Here is an 18,638-nt window from a genome sequence, read left to right on the forward strand (position 1 = left end):
GGAGGAGAATTTCTGGACAAACTTTTCGGGGTATCCAGTTGATAAGTAAGACAAATTAATTTGCTGCACTTTTGCATGACAATGCAAGACTTATGAGCAAGAGCAACGCACAAAGAGATGGGAAAAAATGAAAAATGCAATTTCCACGAAGACAAAGGCGACGACAGACAACAAATGAGAGCAGGAAAATTAAATTCACCTTCGAAAAATACTTGAGCATGTCTGGCTCGACGTGTTCTCGCTGTGAATTTCTCCATTTTGAACTACAAAATTGTTGGCAATTTTACCTCATCACTTCAATAAAATACCCTCATAAAATTTAAAAGGAAATATTTAAATATTTTGCATACAACGGCGTGTATCAGCAAATTGTTTAATCTCTTTCAGAGCCTTTCCACAGGCACTGATAATGTTCGCTATTATATACAATAATCTGAAAGCTCGAAACAGTCAGTCTTCAGACCTCATGATGTCAATTACCCTGTTCACGTTATTAGTTCTTTGTGCGGGTCCAACTTTGGGGCTACTTGTACCCCAGCACAACTGCGATGGGCACTTCAGCTATTTCTACAAACAAGAGGAACAGACCTATATAGGCATTTTTACGGCTCCCACCTTTTCAATTGTAAGTTCGAATGCAGTGCTTAACTGGAGGGCGACATTCGAAAGCGAAGGAAAGCGCGACGTGAGTAGCTATACATCTATTTAGATGACATATACGAGTATGTATGTGGTTTTGAATTTTCCATGATTTGGCCAGTTGTTTGTGGGCCCAATGAAAACGTATCCCAACGAGAATGATGCTGCCACAAACATTGGCAGGGGAATGCCGGCTGAGACTTTTGTGGAGTTCGTGAATATCACCACCGCGCTGCCCAAGCTGATCTCTTTTTATATCAACAACATGTTAGTGTGCTCCAGCGCAGAATGTAAGTTGAAAATTCGTATGTCTTGGGGGTAACAACTGATCACTGATTTGAAATATCTTACAGACAAATACCCCAAGACCAGAGTTACTGTACGGCATCACATGACCCTTACCGTGAAAAATAAACGCCCTAACCCAATGTTTCAAAATTACGGCGGCTATTGAATATATATGTACGTTGGTGCAAAAACATTTCATAGTAATGTGAAAGTGGCGTTTGGGAATTCCAAATAAAATATGTGTAGTTCTGTGCTGCGTTATCAATTGGGTTTCTGGCATATGACGGTCAGTGCTTGTTTCGACTTTATAAAGAGCGGTTTCTAGAATGCTTATCATTTAGCTGATTTGTTCATGGGTCTTTCTGTGCTGCGCTCAAACAGTATACGTGCCCTATAATCGTTGCGCTAATTACTTTAGGTACGAACTGTTGGACCATGGTCTTACTTATATGGGCATTTTCACACATTCCTCGGGGCCAAATCCATTGAATAAGTGGTCCGCAACATTCGATATTCGTGGTCATCGCGAGGTGAGCTCGTGATTTGCTCAATTCCTGAGCTTTCATTTCATACTAGGGAATTTTATATTTAATAGATATTTGTAAGTCCCCTGATGCCGTATCGCGAAAACATTTTAAATGGCCAGCTCGGACAGGTTTTTGTTTACTTTGTGAATATCAAAACAGAACTGCCCATACTTACGCTTTTGAAACTGAACAAACAGACGCTGTGCAACGGTACTGGATGTGAGTTTATATATTTAAATCTTTTTCGTTATTCCAATATAAGCTAGTTCAACAAAAAATTTCATATTTTGACTCTGATAACCGGGAAGACGAAAGCCCCTCTACCAAAATTACTTCACATTATACACTTTATACAATGGAGCTATCGAAAAGCAAGCATAACTGAACTTGAAATTGAATGAAATTATAGCATTTGTAAGTTCGGAGAAAAAAAGGTTTTTTTTAAACAACTGACATAAAATATATATTAAAGAGTTTCTAAATTCCAATGTGATAGAAAATTCGAATCAAAAACTTTGATCGGTGGGTTTTTCGTAATAAAAACATATTAAACTCCATATTAAAATATGTCGAAAATGGGAACACGTCTAAGTACATGAGGAGTTTTTCCTTGACGTCGCATGCGAATATTTGACAGCAAGTTAAATGGCGTCACAGTGGAACTTAATCGTTGCCGTCGGAGCGTTGCTAATTTTGACTGGCCCCCAAAAATGGAGGTCGCGACTAGAGGAGAAAGGCGCCTGATGGAGGAAATCCTTGAAAGAGTAAGCCCCTTGTAATTTGCACAGCGGGATGGCAACGGAGCGGTGGGTCGTGCTCCTTTGCTAGTCCGTTGCGCCTCCATGGCTTCTTCTGCTCCTCCTTTGATTCTTCTGGTCCTCCTTTGATTCTTGTGCTCCTCCTGCTCCTTCTGCTTCTCCTGCTCCTTCTGCTCTTCCAGGTCCAGGTCCACCTCCAGCACCCAATAAACATGCATATTAATGACCGTGAGTCCGATGCCGGTGAACTCGCAGTCCGTGCGCCCATTTGCCTTGCAAAGCGATCAAATGAATCAACGATACTTGCAATTTCCGTGTCGACTCTTTATGCGAGTGCATCTCGGAATGCTGGAAATGAATCTGGACCTGGAAACGGAGACGACGCCGGAGCCGGAGCTGGAGGAGTATGACAGCGACAGCAACAGCGGATGCAGAAGCTTACCCAGAAAGCACTCAAGGAGCTGAGGGGCGGAATGAATGGAGCACTCGTAATGAGGTGGCTGAATGGCGTGGATTCAAATAAGCGAAGTTTCGGAAGAGGACATGAATTTATGGTGCTGGGCTATATAAATGTCCACCCGCTTTAAAACTTGCTTACCTTGACCCATATATTGTATTTATAATTCATAATATATAAAGAAAATATTTACTTAAAGTGGCTTAATCTGCAGTCAATTTATCGCGCAGTAAATTCCGATTGTACTGCTTTTCCACGATACATTTTAATCCCCGGGAGCATTGCACTTAATTAATGGAATCATGATGAAGGCTGGTGAATTTCCCTTGCAACTGCCACTAATGAAAGCTGCTCAGCGTTTCTGTGCCGAAGAAGCCAATTAAATATGAAACAAACGAAGATAAGGATTACATTTCTGTGACAATAAATCCACTTGGCTTATTTGACATATACTGGAGCCAAAAAGTATCCACTGAAGTGGGTCAAAAGAGGCTCTTGGAATAAGGGAATTTCGTCCGTGTGCGCCAACATGTTGCTTCTGTTGAAGGGCTTTAAATGTTTTATATATTTCATTCGTTTGTTTTTGTTTGTCTGCGATTTCTTTATTTTTTTGTGCCGTCCCGAGCCGGAAATAAAATAAAAGAAGCAACAGTCAGGCATTTGGTTTTTGGGGGGGTAAAAACAGCAACAAAATAAGACGACTAAATAAAAATAAAATCAAAATACGTGAACGGTGGGCGTTGCGAGCATAAATCTCATCAATCAAATGGAATTGTGCGCATAAAGTTATCGGCTCAACTTACAGCAGATAACTCAACCCGAACCCCCTCTCCTCCGTCTGCCCCCTCGTCCGCTGGGGCAATTTGAGTTTATTGTTTCAATCTGTTAAGGCAACCCCAGGGTCTGAGGTGGAGCCAGTCATAGCTGAGGACTTTGAGGCTACACTTGTAAAATAAGTGCGTGCTTACTCTACCTAGATTGAGTATGTAAGTTAGAAACTGACAGGATACTGCAAAATATATAGATTATGGAGAAACAAGGACAAACATTTGCAGTTCCTTTAAAATTCAAGATACAAGAGGTGGCGAGCTATTGTCTTGCATCTTCCATGTGCTCTAAGTACATTTAACAACTTATAGCTTAACAAGTAATTTTATTATTTTTCTCTTGCTGTATTCTATCCATACCGCATTAGGCACACAAATCAACCCTCCAGCCCACCAGCCCATGGGCAAGTTTTGATTGTAAGTCCCATTTCTGGCCATGTTTCTTGGTTTGGTCACGGTTTTGGTTGAACCATCGCCTCCGGTAGTTTCCAGCTTTGTTTGTTTTTATTTTGCTTTTTTGAAGCCGCTTTCCCTCCACACTTTTTGCTGTTGTGGAAATCCGATTTATTTGCATTTACTTTGAGTGCCGAGCATTCTGCATTTCGCCTATATTTCTGGGGATTTTTCTTTTATAATGGTTTTTTTGGTTTTATGGTTTTGGTTTCGTGGATTGCCTGGCTTTATCTTTAAGTTTATTCAGTCTTAAAGCTGTCTAAATTTCAGCGTCTGTTGCAGTTAAAGTGAAACCTAATTAAGTTGCCTAATTATTAATGGCACAATTGGCTTTGGGCCAATTCGCGAGTACGCTGGGCCAACAATCATGGGCAAACAGTTGGCATGTTCCATAACCGCCCTTCGGCCATATTGATTAGGTGCGTTAATATGAGCAAAATGTGGGCATAGTCCTGTTTGCGTCAATTGCGATTCGCCATTGATAGCCAAACAGCCTCTGGAGACCCGCACAGGATTACCAGGGAATCCTGTATTCTGGGGATTATCACGAGATAGTCCAATTAACAACATTACGCCAGTCAAGTTAATTTGGTATAGCTCAATTAGTGGGGAAATGAAAGACTGACCGATTTACACAATTAAAAGGGTATACAATTAAAGAAGGAACTTCTTTTTGGAATTTAAATAAAATATTATATGTAAAGGGATATTAAATTGGTTAAGGCTTAAGGTTTTACATAAATTTCAAGCATTTTTACAGCAGAAAAACGTTTATTGAAGATACAATTTTTATTTGCAGCTAAAAAACACCATAGCTTTTAAGTTTAGATAAGAAATACATCTATACTAGAATCATCAAATATCTAGAATCAAAATTCAATTTTTTCCAAATACTGAGTACAAAACAGAAGCAAAAATCTTAAGTAGTAAGTAGTACGTCAAGTGCAGTTTCAGCTGGAGGCAACCGCAGCAAAGGTTTTTCTGCGTTTTTCACGAAAGTGGCCGGGAGTTTTCCGCGCTGCGCTGGTGGTAATAAAACGTTTAGCGCTTTTAACTTGCCACACAGTGGGCGGCTGGGAAAAGGGGGCGGGGAAAGGAGCGAGGGAAAAGAGCAAACTTTGTTGTTATTGTTGCTGTCGATATTTGAAAAGTTGCTTGCTAATTTCGCTTAAGGACTTTGGAAACTAAAATTCGCCGTAATTAACTGAAACGTTTGCATTTTAATAGACTTTGCATAAATTGTGCGTTAAGTTTTGTGCAAACCAAAATGGAAACGAAACATTACTAGCGAATTGGTGGAGTAGGGTTAGGACAGCGTTATGAATAAAGTTTTTGCTCGGAAAGCAATGCTATAATCGAGGAATTAAGTTGTGAATGGGCATTCGTGGATGCGAAGTGGCAGTGGCATTGGCGCATCAAGTATACGCAACGTTGGCCAGCACCAGGGTACGTGTTTATGTATGTGCAGCAAAGCATGACTAATGACACGCCAGTATATATCATTTCGTTTAGCAAATAACAAATATCACTGCCCGGTCCTGGAATTTCGACATCGAAATGGAAAGAGAGAGAGAAACGATGGTCAGAACGAGAGGCAAATAAAGATAAATAGTGTTTGGAAATGTTTTCGCGTTGCCTCTGCAGATGAAACGAAAATCCATAGACTCTGGACCGATGCGAAGCGAAGGTCCTGGGAGAATCCTACGCGTTCTCCACAAATATCTCCCTGTTTTCCCCATTTCGCTGTCGTATAAATAAATACGTAGCCAGCATCGCATTTGCAACATTTATTGAGTCGTTGAACGAGTTGAATGAGTTCGGGTTTGCTTATTTTTTATTTTTAAACTCTGGCTGAAAGGCTCCACACCATCCGGCAAAGACTAAACGAGCATACTATACCCAGCTTAAATATTGATTTACGACCACACACACACACACACACATACGCACACCCTCATACGTGGGCTGGGAAAGAGACGGCTAGAGGCGAGGAGAGAGAGATGGAGCGACATTGGTCAAGCGCCAAACAATGCAGGGCAGTTGGAATTTGTTTTTAAGTTATGACCAGGCGAGAATTTCTATTTAACTGTGAAACCTGTAATTTGCCCCGACTGCACGGCAAAACTTTATGAGAACAAGCATCATGGAATCCGTTTATCTTGTCTTCAAATTGCTTTGCCAGCTCTCAATAATGTCTTAAATCGTTGCATAAACTAATCAATGGGTTGGAATATTATTAATCAGGAAAACAGCACTAAAAGCATAGGCTTTTGTGTAGAATGTTATCTCAACACATTGGATGTATAAAGAAACAGTTTAATTTGGAATGGTGCTCTTTTTTACCAAGCGCAGTGAAAACTTTTGAATCATAAGTAAACGAGAATTTCTTGAATATCCATTAAGATCAAAAACGTACCTTCAAATTGCAGCTATCCATGTAATCAAATGCAGTGTTTTAGGGCTCATTAAGACCCACTTTCATCGCACCCCAAGCGTCTTGGGGATCCTTCGGTCATCTGATAGCTTGGACTGCGCCCGAGGGAAATCGTAATCAGCAGTTGGGTCGAATTTGCCATTGCATTCATTAGACGGCTGTGGCTCCGAGGGAAAATTGAATGTCAAGTGCAGGACGAGGAAAACTCGTAGCGACTGCCACTGCGACTACAGCCTGCAGCTAAAAACAAGAAGAGGACGTAGACCAGGAACAAGACGATCCGATGGGATGCCTTGCGATGCAGACAAAATGCGCAAATTGGTTTCACTTGGCAGGGCAAGCGTGAAAACGATGTTGTACTAGTCCTGCTCGACGCTTTTCCCGCTTGAGTTGAGCCGGAAAACTTGGCACAAGTTGCCGCAAACTTTGCGACCGTTTTGCACACGTTGCGCATACGCCGCGTACGCCGACGCGCCCACATGGCGTATGACAAATGTCCCCACAGCTGATTCGCAAATCGCTGGGCACGACACACTAGCCATTAGAATAGATTAGAGGGGGAATCTGGGGATCTGGGGCAAACCTGGTAAGCAGCACTCAGCATCCAGCACCCAAGGTGCTTGTAATCTCTTTGTCAGCCTTCACTATTATTGCGGCCTGTTTGCGCTGCCCTCTGGTGTCATAATAATTAAATGGAATTAATGCCTGGCCGGCCAGAAATTCATCACTTCAACCATCTATGGCTGCTGTTGCTGCACTGCGAAAAATGTATTAGTTTCGAATGTTGGATAGGTTTTGAATTAGGTAAAAATTTGTTGTCCTTATAAGGTTTTTATCTCAAGAGGCACCATCTGTATCTTGTAGTTACGATTAAAACTGAGATGTTTGTATTATTAAGTGTAAATGGCCAGTTTTTTTCTGGGTGTTGTGGTGCGTGCCGCATTTGCTTTGTTATTCGAGGTGGCAGACTCATTTGTAAGCCAGTCCAGGTTCCCAGACCGAGGGAATCTCTTGAGGTGCCTTGAGCCAGCGCATTGTTCGTTGGTTTTGTTTTGCTTATGAATACCCGGCCTTGAACTGAAATAAAGAAGCTGTCGCCCGACTTCCACTCGACTCACACAACATATGAATGTGGGTGGATTCAGAAAATGTTCAGGAAGGCCTTGCCATACATGTTCAACTACCCACGCAAATGTGTGCAAATTTATGTCCTCTGTCCGCTGCCTTTTTCGAGGTCCAAAATAATAATAATGGAATATTTAAGTTGGTGCTTTGATATATACATATACATTAATCACTGCCCATAATAAACAGATTTTGAATAATAAATATCCTTGTTTATGGAGGTGAACTAAAGCATCAAAAACTATAGCAATATTTGGCACAATGCATTTTAGCAAATTTTACATTTTCAGGATAGTAAAATAGTAGTCGACATCGTTTTTATGAGCTGCTGGGAATTAACAACTTGCATAGGGGAAATCAGCGAAGGCAAGAATGCACCAGTATTTTTCTTGATTGATGGCTGAACAGTAGTACATCAATCACTTTTTTTCACGCTCCAGTGATAATTTAATTCATGTTCAATAGCGTGGCGGTGGTAACTTAAAAAGTTCCTTTTTTTTGGCTTCATATTCAAGAAATTCCCTTTGAGACGGTGAATTCCGCGTTTCTATTTTTCTTGCGAAAAATGCGGTAAGGCTTTTATTTATGTAGAGAACCTCGAACCGCAAACGGGTTCAAAGTGCATCCACTGGAAGTTCCTGTGGCTTTTTTTGTGCGGTGTGCCAACTCGAATGCATAGCCAAAAAATATACGACTCCACTTTTACGCTCGAGTTTTGTTTATTTTTTCCGTTTGATGTTGCGGGCTGCTTCTCCATTTGTCGAATGCTTAAAGCCATTTGAAAATGATTGGCTTTTATGTCAATAAGCGTCTCAGTTGTCCTTACTTGTTTCAGTTTTTCTTTTGCATGGCTTTTTCTTTTTCTTTTGCTTGACTTTTTTTTTCGCTTTTTCTTTCGGTTTTTGCACTCGCGGTATTCTCTTACAGTCTGACGCTTAAGTGCCCCAATAAAACACAATAAATATACACATAAATTTTTATACACATCCCGCGTATATACAACCAGAGAGCGGAAAAAAGTCGTCGCGTTTTGATAGATAAAACGAAATAAAAAGTAAAACAAATATTATGTTCTGAGCTCTCGCTTAAAATTTTCGAGGGAAGGCAACTTTAAACTGCGAAATTAGAGAGCAACCTGCAAAAACCAGATGGCATGAATCTTCCTGTTAAAATTAAAATCCTTGGTTAGAATCAAAATTTTGCACTGGCTCCGAATATTAAATCAATAGGTTCCCAAACATCGAAGCGTAAAATGGGCATTCGTCACTCGGCTTTCGGTGCACCGACATGAATCTAAATTCAAACCTTTTGTGGATTGGATTTTTGTTAGGTGCCTCCGATTTGTAAGCCCTCTGATTGTGTTCAACGTGGCACGCACAATTGATTTATGAAAATTTATTGCTCACATGCAGAGGATACAACACCAAACACCAGGCGCCCGAGCGCCCAGCGATAGGCAACACTTTGTGCTCGAAATTAAAGCTGCCACGCCGCGAGCAATAAAAGCAAAGCCATAAAAGCTAATGAGCCCGAAAACTCGTCACCGTTGTCGCAGTCATTGCTACTCGGATCTGCCACGCCCCCTAAAACTAATATAAATGTTCGAACGGGGGCATGATGAAAATCGCGGCCATCTTGTTGCGCCTGCATTCCCTCATAAAATCGAGTTTCACCTCGCTGTTTCAGCTCATAAAATAATGGCGATCGTCGGCTACCGTGAATATACGGCATGGAATGTCGTAAAATGTATCCAAATTGTTGTTGTGGAATCGGGAATCTCCCGATGAGAATACTTACTTAACGTTATTGCCTGTGAGTGCGCATAAATTTGGCAACAAATGCCAACAAACAAGTTGAGGTATAGGAAAATGGGGAGGATGTTTGTTATTAGGGGGCGTGCCAGAGGCTAATTTATTTTGCTGATGGGGGTGGTATTTTCACTGCTGATAATGATTTCAGAAAGAAAATAATTAGATACACATTTTGCAAACTTATAATTGTAATAAATAGAAGCTCTGGAAATAAGTCAATATTATTAAAATGTATTGAAACTTTGTATACAAAGTTTTGGGAAAGGAACCAAAATATTTTTAGGTGTACATTGATATATGCTGGCAGATTTGTGTCACCCTATTAAGCATTTGATAGCGAGGCAACGGAAACCCTGCCATAGACACACATTTGCTAGTCAGTCCAAATTACATGAATAGAAATTCCAAGTACCCAAAATGAATACCTCCGAGGACAAACGAACGCTGGGTGGCTCCTTCTTCGACGTCCTGTGGCCATTGATCCTGGACGAGAATGTCTGTCGCATCGAGACCAAGCCGGATGATTTCTTTGTGCCCCGTGAGCCCTTCAATCGACTGGAGTGGCATAAATATCTGGCCCACGTGGGCTATCCTTTCTACATGCCGCCACATGAGCTGCGCTGCTGCAAAGGCGCCCAAAGGGAGGAGATCGAGAACGAGGATGCGGAAAAGGCCCTCAACCAAGAGGTGGAGAAGCGAAAGGCGCCGATCCAGGTGGACTTTCTGCGCCGCGGTTCCCAGGCCATAAGGCCCATCGATAAGGTGGTAAAGGAACTGAGAATGGAGCAAGAGCGCCGCCAGAAATTGGCGTTCGACTTTGCCAATCGGCGATATCCATGGACCATGCAAACTCCCAGTCACGAACTGGGCTTCACCGTCACGGAGGAGCTGCAGAAGTGCTTCAAGGGACCCAAGGAGCTGGACATCTTGAGGGCCATCCATGATCACGACTGCAAGCTAATGATCATTGATCTGGGCACTGATGTGGACATCAAGGATTGCCAGCGCTGGATCAAGTTTCGTCCTTACATCCAGTTGCTGGCTTTGGTTCGCACACCTCGCATGCAGCGATCGCTTCAGCTGCTCAATGTCTTCCACACGCATCTGGTGGAGGAATCGGCTGATAACTCATGGCATGATGAGTTGCAATGCTCCCTTCGCACTGGCTTTGTGCACGCACAGAAAAGCCACTTCCTCAATTCCTGCGGGGAGCCATTTGTCTTCGTATTCAGTCGGTTCCGCGGCATCTGCACCTGCGATGCCTTTAAGATAATCCGCCGAGCCTAGAATGGAATCCTTCTGGTTGGGATACCGTCATTAGATGTTGGCAAATGTAAGCTGATGTTTCTATAACTTGGTAATTACTGATTATTCTTAAAAAATTTATAAATGTACAAAAAAATCTCTAGTTTATGCAAGAAAAATATGTATAAATGTAAAAAAAAATCTCTAGTTTATGCAAGATTATATTATGTGTAATAAATCGAACTTCAAAATCATTGCATACGTTTTCGCCACAAATACTAATATTTTAGGTAGCACATTGTGCGAGTAAGTTTAGCCCAGTTTAATACTCCATTCACGAGGCCTAATTTGATTCGACTTGATTTGCCCTGCCGGCCATCCAACCCATCATGTTGAAGTGGCGCCCGAACAGGAACCGCTCCAATTAGGCCGCCCAATTGGAGCTGCCTTCAAGTGCAGTCAGACGCACTGTTGCCTTCCGCTTCCTTCCACTTGCCACCCGATTATTGACGCAGGCGGAAGCCTGCACCACCGTTTTCCGATGTGTTGTCAAAGTGCCTCCGCTAAGTTGGCAGACTTGAGCCGACGGCACAATTCACAACAAGTTTGTTTGGGGAAAAGAAAAGAAATCGAAAAATTTCGCGCCAAATCTCAACAAATTATTACAAAGCTTAACAAACTTGAAACTGATTATAAAAGTTGCCGGCAGGCAGTTGGGGCAAATTGGGGAACTGGCGCAGCCACAATGCAGCAAAATTGAGTTGCGGGTGTCGTGAAGTTAGGAGCACTTCCCCTCATTCTCACTGGCTTCTTTTTGTTTTGTTGGCAAAAGTTTTTTGGCCAAATGCGTTGTCGCCATAAACGTCGTCCCACAAACATAATTTTCAATGGAAATTCACATAAACCACCTTGCCTCGCCTGATAATAACTTTAAGCTAAACTTACGCGATTTATAAGGGGGGCAGCCACAGATCTCAAAAATGTGTAAAGTCTCTAGAGTAATGAACAAATAATACTTTTCTTATCCGTTCGTGAATGTGTACTTTTAGCTTTCTTGGTAATAAATAAATGAATACGTTAAACTTTTGGGGGCTATTATTTTTTTTAAGTGATAGTTCACAGGCATTAAAAGCTTCATTTTGCGCAATGCTTAATGTTTACTTTTGTTATAATTATCAGGCATAATCTTTGCCAGTGAAAATTGTTTTTGTTTTTTACAAGTTCTTGTTTGATACTAAACAGCTTTTTGCTATAAAAATTGAGCACGATCGATTGAGTAAACGAGAAGAGAATATTTCTTGAGCTAAAGCTAACTACGAGTTTAAGTTTATATGCAAGGTGGGTTTGTAAAACAAGTCCCATGTTTATTTAGTCGGGGATTTTTCTCCCGCCAGCAGCTCCCCAGCGGAATGGTTCTGCGGAGAAGCGGGTTCAGAAATAGCTGTTAGTTGTACGTTTAGAAAAAGTGCTCAGCCGAAGGCTTGACATGGCTGGGAAAAGCCAGTGATCAGTCAATGGGGGTGTTCTACAATCTGGGGAGAGATCAGCTGTTCCGTGGAGAGGTAGTGCATCGCCAGTCGCTTGTGGATTCTGATTCTGATTCTGATTCTGGATTCGATTCCAGTTCTCGTTCAGTTCCATTCAGCATTGGTTGTAACCGTCGCAATGACAATCGTGTGGCTGACCTTGCTGGGCCTTTGTCTCAATCTGAATATCGGCTCGGCGTTGCAGGTGCCGCAGCACAATTGCGAGAGGTATTTCAGCTACTACAAGGAGAACAATGGAGCCTACATTGGCGTCTTTACCGCACCACGCGCTGGTGTGAACAGCCTATCGTGGGAGGTGGTCTTCACAGCTCGCGGAACTGACCAGGTAAAACCCCATCGATTATATAAAATGATTGAACTATTACATACTGAAACCCCACACATGCAGGCGAGCACTGTGAGCTCCCTCAAGCCGTATCCCGATAAGGCGACGGCCTTTGAAAAGATACGCAGCGGAGAACGTGGCGAGGTGTTTGTGCGGTTCCAGGATTTCGGTGACGAGCTGCCCAAACTTGTACGGGCGGAATTTAACGACCAGGTTCTGTGCCAAAATGATGAATGTACGTATTGAGCAATCAATATTGTTGCTTAAATCTTTAGAATACAAGTTTCTTTGAAAAATCTACATATTTTTCCGCTAAAGATGTTCAACGATTGTTTTTAAATGTTTATGATCAATTTTTCATATCTTTTGTTTACCTTTTGCAGACGATGCCCCTTCGAGCACAATGACCCGACGCCAGAGCATGTCCACCTCAACGAAAATTAGTGAAGTCCCAAGAGAAATTGTACCCCAGTCTCGTCCGGTGAACCAGTATAGTCAACTGTTTCGGTCGCGTCCGGTGCCGAACATACCGGACAGTGTCTCCAATCCGTTCTTTTCTCAAACCAGGCCCAAAATAGAGTCCGACTATGAGGAGTGCGGCGTGGAGGGCTTTGCGCCTCTGCAAATTGGAGGCGACCTAGTGACGCGGGGTCAGTATCCCTGGCTAGCGGCCCTTTACGAAGGTGGATCCACGGCGACTTACAAATGTGTGGTCACGGTCATCTCGAAGCGTACTGTGATCACTGCAGCTCACTGCATTTATGGAAAGAGTGCCAGCCAACTGTGGGTCTATCTGGGCAGGCATGATCGCAACGAGAATCCTGAGAATGGAGCCTCTCTGGTCAGCGTAAGCAGCGTGCTGACTCCGTCCGCCTACGATGGCAACCCAGTTCCGGATGTGGACGTGGGCCTGCTGGTGCTGACCGCTCCGATGGTGTACACCAAGTACATTCGACCCCTCTGCCTATGGAGCTCCAATATGGGCGTGTCACCAAATGAGGGCGAATCGGGCGCAGTAGCCGGATGGGGCTTCGATAGGAGTGCCCAGAAGACGCGTTTTCCCAAGACAGTGAGTGTTCAGTTGGTGCCACGGGATCAGTGTCTCAAGGAGATGAAGCGGGCGGAGGACTTCATCACGCGGCGCACCGTCTGTGCCGGCAATTCAGAATCACATGGTCCTTGCTTCGGCGACTCGGGATCTGCTCTGATCGTCCTGCGGAACAATCGATGGCACGTTCGGGGAGTGGTTTCCTTATCGCCTCGCCAGGGAGAAATATGCGACCTTAGCAAGTATGTTATCTATTGCGATGTGGCAAAGCACATCGACTGGGTACGTCAAAATATGGTCATGTGAGGCGCTGAAATAATTATAATGTGACAACACAGGAAAACCTAGAAATTCATGTGCAAGATTCTCAATAAATCTCTGAGTAGCTTAATATATTACCTTTTCCAAGCCGGTGGATTTCCCAAGCATGCATTGCTGCCATCTATCTTAGAATATACTTAACTTAGCGCTAATATCAACCCCTTTCCTCAAGACTCGAGTATCGATGTTTATAATCGTTGATTACAAATTTCCCAAAGAGGGAATTCTATTAGATCAAGTGAGAGCTCATCAGAGAGTAACATGTGGGAGACTTCCTCTAATTGAGCTAACAACAACTATAAACAAACTAAGCTTTGATAATAATACTTTAGACTCAAGAGCAAGAAAATCGTTTGTGAGCAACAGCAGGTTTTCTAACTCAGTAACTGAAATGTCTTCTTATCAGTAAAGAGAAAGATCATTTTTCTTTTTCTCTAACTTTAAATTTATTAATTATAAGTTTAACCCCATCAATATTGAAAGCGGCAATTCGATATATGACCGTTAGCTTTCAATTAAATTGATCATAATGCATAATCTCTGTGAATTTAATATTTTGTTTTGTTTATACAAAATATTCCAAGTTTTCTATCCGAGGGGGTTTTCGCTCAAAATACAGATGGCCGTTGGCTTCTAGGCATTTGAGTACGAGGTACCAAGGGTATGTTCATTAATAAACACTTATTTACCAAACAATTTCTTTTCATTATTTCGGCAGAATAATCAAGGTAAGCGAGGTACACTAAAACAATTACTGAATGTTGGTATCAAAATCAAAGTGACTCTTTGCCATGGTAGTATTACGACTTTACAATGATTTCGTTGAGAACAAAGTATGCAAACGTCGGATTAGTTCCTAAATGTTTTGATGGAGGTTTGATGGCAGAGGCCTTATTGGCTCAGCACGATGCGGAATTTCCAGTTTTGCTCAACACCGATACTGAGTGATTCAGCAACCCGTCGAGACTTGTAAGCGATATTCGATGCTCGCAATCAGTTGTATTTACCCACCTTTGGTTGTCGCGTGCGGAACGGAGAGCTTCTTTCCAAGCTTCTAATCCAAGAGTCCGGAAAGGTATGGGTCTGGAATTGGTCGTAGTTGTGTCGCTAATCGCCTTGGCCGGGGGCCAACTTTATCCGGAGAACTCGTGTCCGGACTACTTCCGCTATGTCAACGATGCCTTCGAGGGTGTGCAGGGCGAGATAACGCTGCCCGGCTTGAATCGGGGTCGGAATATCATAGATGTACGCTTCTCGCAGCGGGGTGAACAAGATGTATGAGCTGTACGCGATCTTCGCGTTGAATTGACAACCCAACTGACCACTTTTTCCCCTTGCATTTCGTAGACCCATAAGGTTGGTAGCCTGATACCGTATCCGGATGAGAATGCGATAAGACAGAATAGAGATATGGCAAAATTTCGCGTAGCCCTCAGACAAACTGCAGACAACGGATTGCCCAAGTTGACGCGACTCTCCTACAATGATCAGCTCTTGTGCTCGGCCAGCGAATGTGAGTAGATTGTGTGAGGTTTTAGAAATAGGTATTGTCTTACAGCATTTTGAAGTCCTTTATGGTTAATGTGCCAACTTCCTGCTGAATTCCTTTGAGCACTATTCCAGACACGCCGCCCAGCAGCTTTTTTAACCGCTTCTTTGAGATCGAAATCAGTGGTTCGCCGAATTTGTTTCCTTCCTCCGCATTTAATCCCTTCACCCGAGATGGCTCCTATGTGAATGTGCAGACCGTATTCTATCCTACCTCTTCACGGGGCAATGATGTTTGGCGTGGTTTTACGCAGCCGTGGACGACGGTGTCCAATCGACAACCAGCAGCGGTCACTCCAGCACCCAATCCATCTGACATTTTCTTCTATCCACCAGTGCCCAGTGTTACGGCCACTTTTGGGCCACCTGTGCGAACAGTCACAAGCAGCCCAACACCACCACCACCACCACCACTTCCAGCAACAGTAACCACCGTTCCTCCGCCGACTCCACCACCTCAACGCTTTGATCCGCGATCCCAAATAAGACCAGTAGTTTGCGGCAGAGAGGGCAGCACAACGCCGTTTATTGTAAATGGAAATGAGTTTCCTCGAGGTCGGTACCCCTGGCTATCGGCTGTCTATCACAAGAAGGTTCGCGCTCTGTCCTTTAGGTGCGGAGGATCCCTGATCTCAGCCAGCATTGTAATTAGTGCCGCCCACTGTGTGCATCGGATGACGGAGGACCGCGTGGTCATCGGACTCGGACGCTATGATCTGGATGACTATGGCGAGGATGGGGCCGAAATGCGAAATGTGATGCGATTGCTCTGGCATCCGGATTTCAATACCCGGTCTTATTCGGATGCGGATATCGCTTTGATCACCATTGAGCGGCCGGTGACGTGAGTATTTAATTTATTTATAAAAATAACGCTAAAAAGCATGAAAGCGCATTTTGGTTATACAATAAATCTTTTTGCTATGGGCATTCCCGTTCAAATATTATAGCCTTTGAATTTTACTCTTTCACAATACTAGTATGCGCATCTTACAGAGGGTGATAATATATTACATATAACATATAAAGTTCATATTTTAAGAACTATGTTTTTTTTTTGTTTTTTTTGTCAGATTCAACGACATTATTGCACCCATTTGCATGTGGACGGTTGAGGCAAGCAGCACGGTGTCCACCACTGGCTTCATAGCGGGTTGGGGGAGAGATGAGAAGGACAGCTCCAGGACGCAGTATCCCCACGTGGTGGAGGCGGATATCGCCAGTCCAACGGACTGTGCCAGCAACTGGAAGGCCAACATGGTGACGGAGCGGAGTCTATGCGCGGGAAACCGCGATGGATCTGGGCCCTGTGTCGGCGATTCCGGCGGTGGTCTGATGGTCATGCAGGGCAATCGGTGGCTGCTCCGGGGTATTGTGTCCGCGGGGGAACGCGGACCTGCCGACACCTGCCAGCTGAACCAGTATGTACTCTACTGCGATCTGTCCAAGCACATCAACTGGATAAACGAAAACATCCGCTGAGCATCCAGAATCAAATTAAACACTTTAATGCCAAAACATATTGAGATGTTTTACTGTCTGCTGATTTTGGGCAAAACGGGTTTGCGGCACTCGTCTTTCTATTATTTCATTTACAATGATGGATGAGTGATAAGCCAAAAAAAAATATCGAATTTTAAGTTGCTACGCGACGTTGGCAATAATGAATTTATAAAAAAAATCTATTTAATAGATGGGATGCACACTACATGTATATTCATCTTTCTTTTACAGGGGGTAACATAAGAATCTATGTATATATTTTAGGATTTAGCCGAAGAATTTGGTTCTGGTTTTTCTGCAACTCTCGTTGTTTAACTTACAAGTTAATAGCTATGTGTATTACATTTATACGGCTATGTGACGTAAAAACAAACATGACTACCCACGTGTTGACTGCTAAATGATTGGCATCGGCTGAACAAATGTTTGGCAAGCGTGCTGCACATTTAAGTGCCGAATGAATTGGCTATAAAAGGCCAGTACGATCGATATAAAGTCTCTTAGGAGGCTGGTATAAAGATGAAGTGCACCGGCTTTCTAATCCTCCTGGTGGTCCTGTTTGCCTGGAATGGCAGAGTTCGGGCAATAGAAACTGCCTTTGATATATGGAATAAATTTGGAGACGGTGGAGCTCTGCCCAATGATCCGGAACGGCTAAACGAAAAAGGTATTTCGGTTCTTGGTACAACTAACCAACTGCAAGACAGAAATGAAGGTACGATAACGCAATTGAAAAATCTTATTGATAATTATGTGGGGAAATTATTATCCGATTTACCCAATACTCGGAAAAAGAAAAGGAGACAAGCGCTGCAGGAATCCCTACAAGCTTTAACTGGTCTGAGCTTGGCCATATCCCCATTGCTAAAAATCCTGGCGAACATCAAGAACCAGGAGGAGCAACTTGTCTCCAAACTCAATGTTCAGAATGAATGGAAGTTCTGGGCTGCCGCAAAGGTTTCGCGAGTTCAGGATTCCACTAAAGGGCTTAGGACCGCGGAGGCTGTTTCCATCACTGAAAACTTCAACAATCGTTACGGCCTTCGATTGCGCAGCTGTGTTGGTCTGTTCATCTGGAATCAGATTCGGTTTAACTTGGACCTGGAAAGTTCCCTAAATGGCCTGCAAAATCCAACGGGGCAGCTGATCGATGCCACTGAAGGCTGTTCCAGCGTTAAGGCAAAAACGTGTCGCCGGGACGTGAGAAGGGTTATTGATGGCCTCCAGAATGCTCCACAGAATCTGCTGAGCCTGCGGAATAAAGGCAATCAGTTGGAGGACATCCAAAGACAAAGCAATCAGTGTGTGGATAAAACCCTAAAGGAATATACCGAGGAGCGGGTCGAAGTGGAAAGACAGCTGGAGGATATAATCGCGGATTATCGCGAGAGTGAAACACCCAACAAATAGATGGGGAAATATACTATACATTAAAAATTAAATATTATTGCACTAATCAACGGCGAACATATAGCAGATACAGCACATACAAAGGACCTCTATAGAAACAGAAAAATATATATTAATTCTATAAAATATTTCGTATGAAAAAGAAGCAGCAAAGTTAATGTTTAAATCTTTTAAATACATTCTGTGAGAAGAGTTTTATATATTTTCTTTACGCTGCTTACATAGTTTTGATTAACGAAAAGCTGAAATAAAATGATGACTATGCATCGTAATATTTCATCCCGCTCTCGGATTGATTATAATAAATAAATTGTGATCTATCGAGGCGATGTGCAAATGGCATTCTAGACGCGGGAAAGAATGAAATATTTG

The 18,638-nt window shown here is 42.9% G+C and overlaps 6 protein-coding genes and 1 long non-coding RNA gene across 8 annotated transcripts; all 7 read left to right on the forward strand.

Annotated features, from left to right (window-relative positions):
- Window positions 1–444: 444 nt before the first annotated feature.
- On the forward strand, window positions 445–1,176 carry LOC6537334. Its single transcript, XM_002097855.4, has 3 exons — window positions 445–685; window positions 761–929; window positions 993–1,176. Exons 1-3 carry the CDS (start codon window positions 467–469, stop codon window positions 1,091–1,093), a joined length of 489 nt encoding a protein of 162 aa, XP_002097891.2. The 5' UTR covers window positions 445–466; the 3' UTR covers window positions 1,094–1,176.
- Window positions 1,177–1,277: 101 nt separating this feature from the next.
- LOC26535254 lies at window positions 1,278–1,839 on the forward strand. The gene is made up of 2 exons (XM_039376355.1): window positions 1,278–1,673; window positions 1,763–1,839. The coding sequence occupies exons 1-2, from the start codon at window positions 1,541–1,543 to the stop codon at window positions 1,837–1,839; spliced, it is 210 nt and encodes a 69-aa protein (XP_039232289.1). The 5' UTR covers window positions 1,278–1,540.
- A 2,948-nt stretch (window positions 1,840–4,787) lies between these two features.
- LOC120321858 lies at window positions 4,788–5,726 on the forward strand. The gene is made up of 3 exons (XR_005561584.1): window positions 4,788–4,875; window positions 5,177–5,395; window positions 5,462–5,726. It is a non-coding gene; the product is annotated as an uncharacterized LOC120321858 (long non-coding RNA).
- Window positions 5,727–9,609: 3,883 nt separating this feature from the next.
- Window positions 9,610–10,818, forward strand: LOC6537336. The gene has a single exon (XM_002097857.3). The coding sequence runs from the start codon at window positions 9,737–9,739 to the stop codon at window positions 10,604–10,606; it is 870 nt and encodes a 289-aa protein (XP_002097893.1). The 5' UTR covers window positions 9,610–9,736; the 3' UTR covers window positions 10,607–10,818.
- A 1,161-nt stretch (window positions 10,819–11,979) lies between these two features.
- On the forward strand, window positions 11,980–13,875 carry LOC6537337 (serine protease gd). The gene is made up of 4 exons (XM_015192801.3): window positions 11,980–12,126; window positions 12,189–12,436; window positions 12,500–12,671; window positions 12,820–13,875. Exons 2-4 carry the CDS (start codon window positions 12,230–12,232, stop codon window positions 13,788–13,790), a joined length of 1,350 nt encoding a protein of 449 aa, XP_015048287.1. The 5' UTR covers window positions 11,980–12,126; window positions 12,189–12,229; the 3' UTR covers window positions 13,791–13,875.
- Window positions 13,876–14,798: 923 nt separating this feature from the next.
- On the forward strand, window positions 14,799–16,873 carry LOC6537338 (chymotrypsinogen B). 2 transcript variants are annotated; one of them, XM_002097859.4, is made up of 4 exons: window positions 14,799–15,080; window positions 15,153–15,318; window positions 15,429–16,197; window positions 16,427–16,873. In XM_002097859.4, the coding sequence occupies exons 1-4, from the start codon at window positions 14,883–14,885 to the stop codon at window positions 16,833–16,835; spliced, it is 1,542 nt and encodes a 513-aa protein (XP_002097895.1). In that variant the 5' UTR covers window positions 14,799–14,882; the 3' UTR covers window positions 16,836–16,873. The 2 variants fall into 2 exon arrangements, with proteins under 2 accessions (XP_002097895.1, XP_015048288.1); XM_015192802.3 differs by having other exon boundaries at window positions 14,994–15,089.
- A 483-nt stretch (window positions 16,874–17,356) lies between these two features.
- On the forward strand, window positions 17,357–18,458 carry LOC6537339. The gene has a single exon (XM_002097860.4). It carries the CDS (start codon window positions 17,376–17,378, stop codon window positions 18,264–18,266), a length of 891 nt encoding a protein of 296 aa, XP_002097896.1. The 5' UTR covers window positions 17,357–17,375; the 3' UTR covers window positions 18,267–18,458.
- Window positions 18,459–18,638: the final 180 nt, after the last annotated feature.

The sequence above is a fragment of the Drosophila yakuba genome, chromosome 3R, assembly GCF_016746365.2.
Source record: "Drosophila yakuba strain Tai18E2 chromosome 3R, Prin_Dyak_Tai18E2_2.1, whole genome shotgun sequence".
Classification (NCBI taxonomy): Eukaryota; Metazoa; Arthropoda; class Insecta; order Diptera; family Drosophilidae; genus Drosophila; species Drosophila yakuba.

Excerpts from the sequence above, each read along its gene's own strand:
- LOC6537339 (XM_002097860.4), top strand. The coding sequence starts at position 17,376 with ATGAAGTGCACCGGCTTTCTAATCCTCCTGGTGGTCCTGTTTGCCTGG.
- LOC6537338 (XM_002097859.4), top strand. The coding sequence starts at position 14,883 with ATGGGTCTGGAATTGGTCGTAGTTGTGTCGCTAATCGCCTTGGCCGGG. Across the intron at positions 15,081-15,152 it reads CGCAGCGGGGTGAACAAGAT|ACCCATAAGGTTGGTAGCCT; the intron begins GTATGAGCTGTA and ends TGCATTTCGTAG. Across the intron at positions 15,319-15,428 it reads CTTGTGCTCGGCCAGCGAAT|ACACGCCGCCCAGCAGCTTT; the intron begins GTGAGTAGATTG and ends GCACTATTCCAG.
- LOC6537334 (XM_002097855.4), top strand. The coding sequence starts at position 467 with ATGATGTCAATTACCCTGTTCACGTTATTAGTTCTTTGTGCGGGTCCA. Across the intron at positions 686-760 it reads AAAGCGAAGGAAAGCGCGAC|TTGTTTGTGGGCCCAATGAA; the intron begins GTGAGTAGCTAT and ends TGATTTGGCCAG. Across the intron at positions 930-992 it reads AGTGTGCTCCAGCGCAGAAT|ACAAATACCCCAAGACCAGA; the intron begins GTAAGTTGAAAA and ends AATATCTTACAG.
- LOC6537337 (XM_015192801.3), top strand. The coding sequence starts at position 12,230 with ATGACAATCGTGTGGCTGACCTTGCTGGGCCTTTGTCTCAATCTGAAT. Across the intron at positions 12,437-12,499 it reads CAGCTCGCGGAACTGACCAG|GCGAGCACTGTGAGCTCCCT; the intron begins GTAAAACCCCAT and ends CCACACATGCAG. Across the intron at positions 12,672-12,819 it reads TCTGTGCCAAAATGATGAAT|ACGATGCCCCTTCGAGCACA; the intron begins GTACGTATTGAG and ends TACCTTTTGCAG.
- LOC6537336 (XM_002097857.3), top strand. The coding sequence starts at position 9,737 with ATGAATACCTCCGAGGACAAACGAACGCTGGGTGGCTCCTTCTTCGAC.
- LOC26535254 (XM_039376355.1), top strand. The coding sequence starts at position 1,541 with ATGCCGTATCGCGAAAACATTTTAAATGGCCAGCTCGGACAGGTTTTT. Across the intron at positions 1,674-1,762 it reads GCTGTGCAACGGTACTGGAT|ACGAAAGCCCCTCTACCAAA; the intron begins GTGAGTTTATAT and ends ATAACCGGGAAG.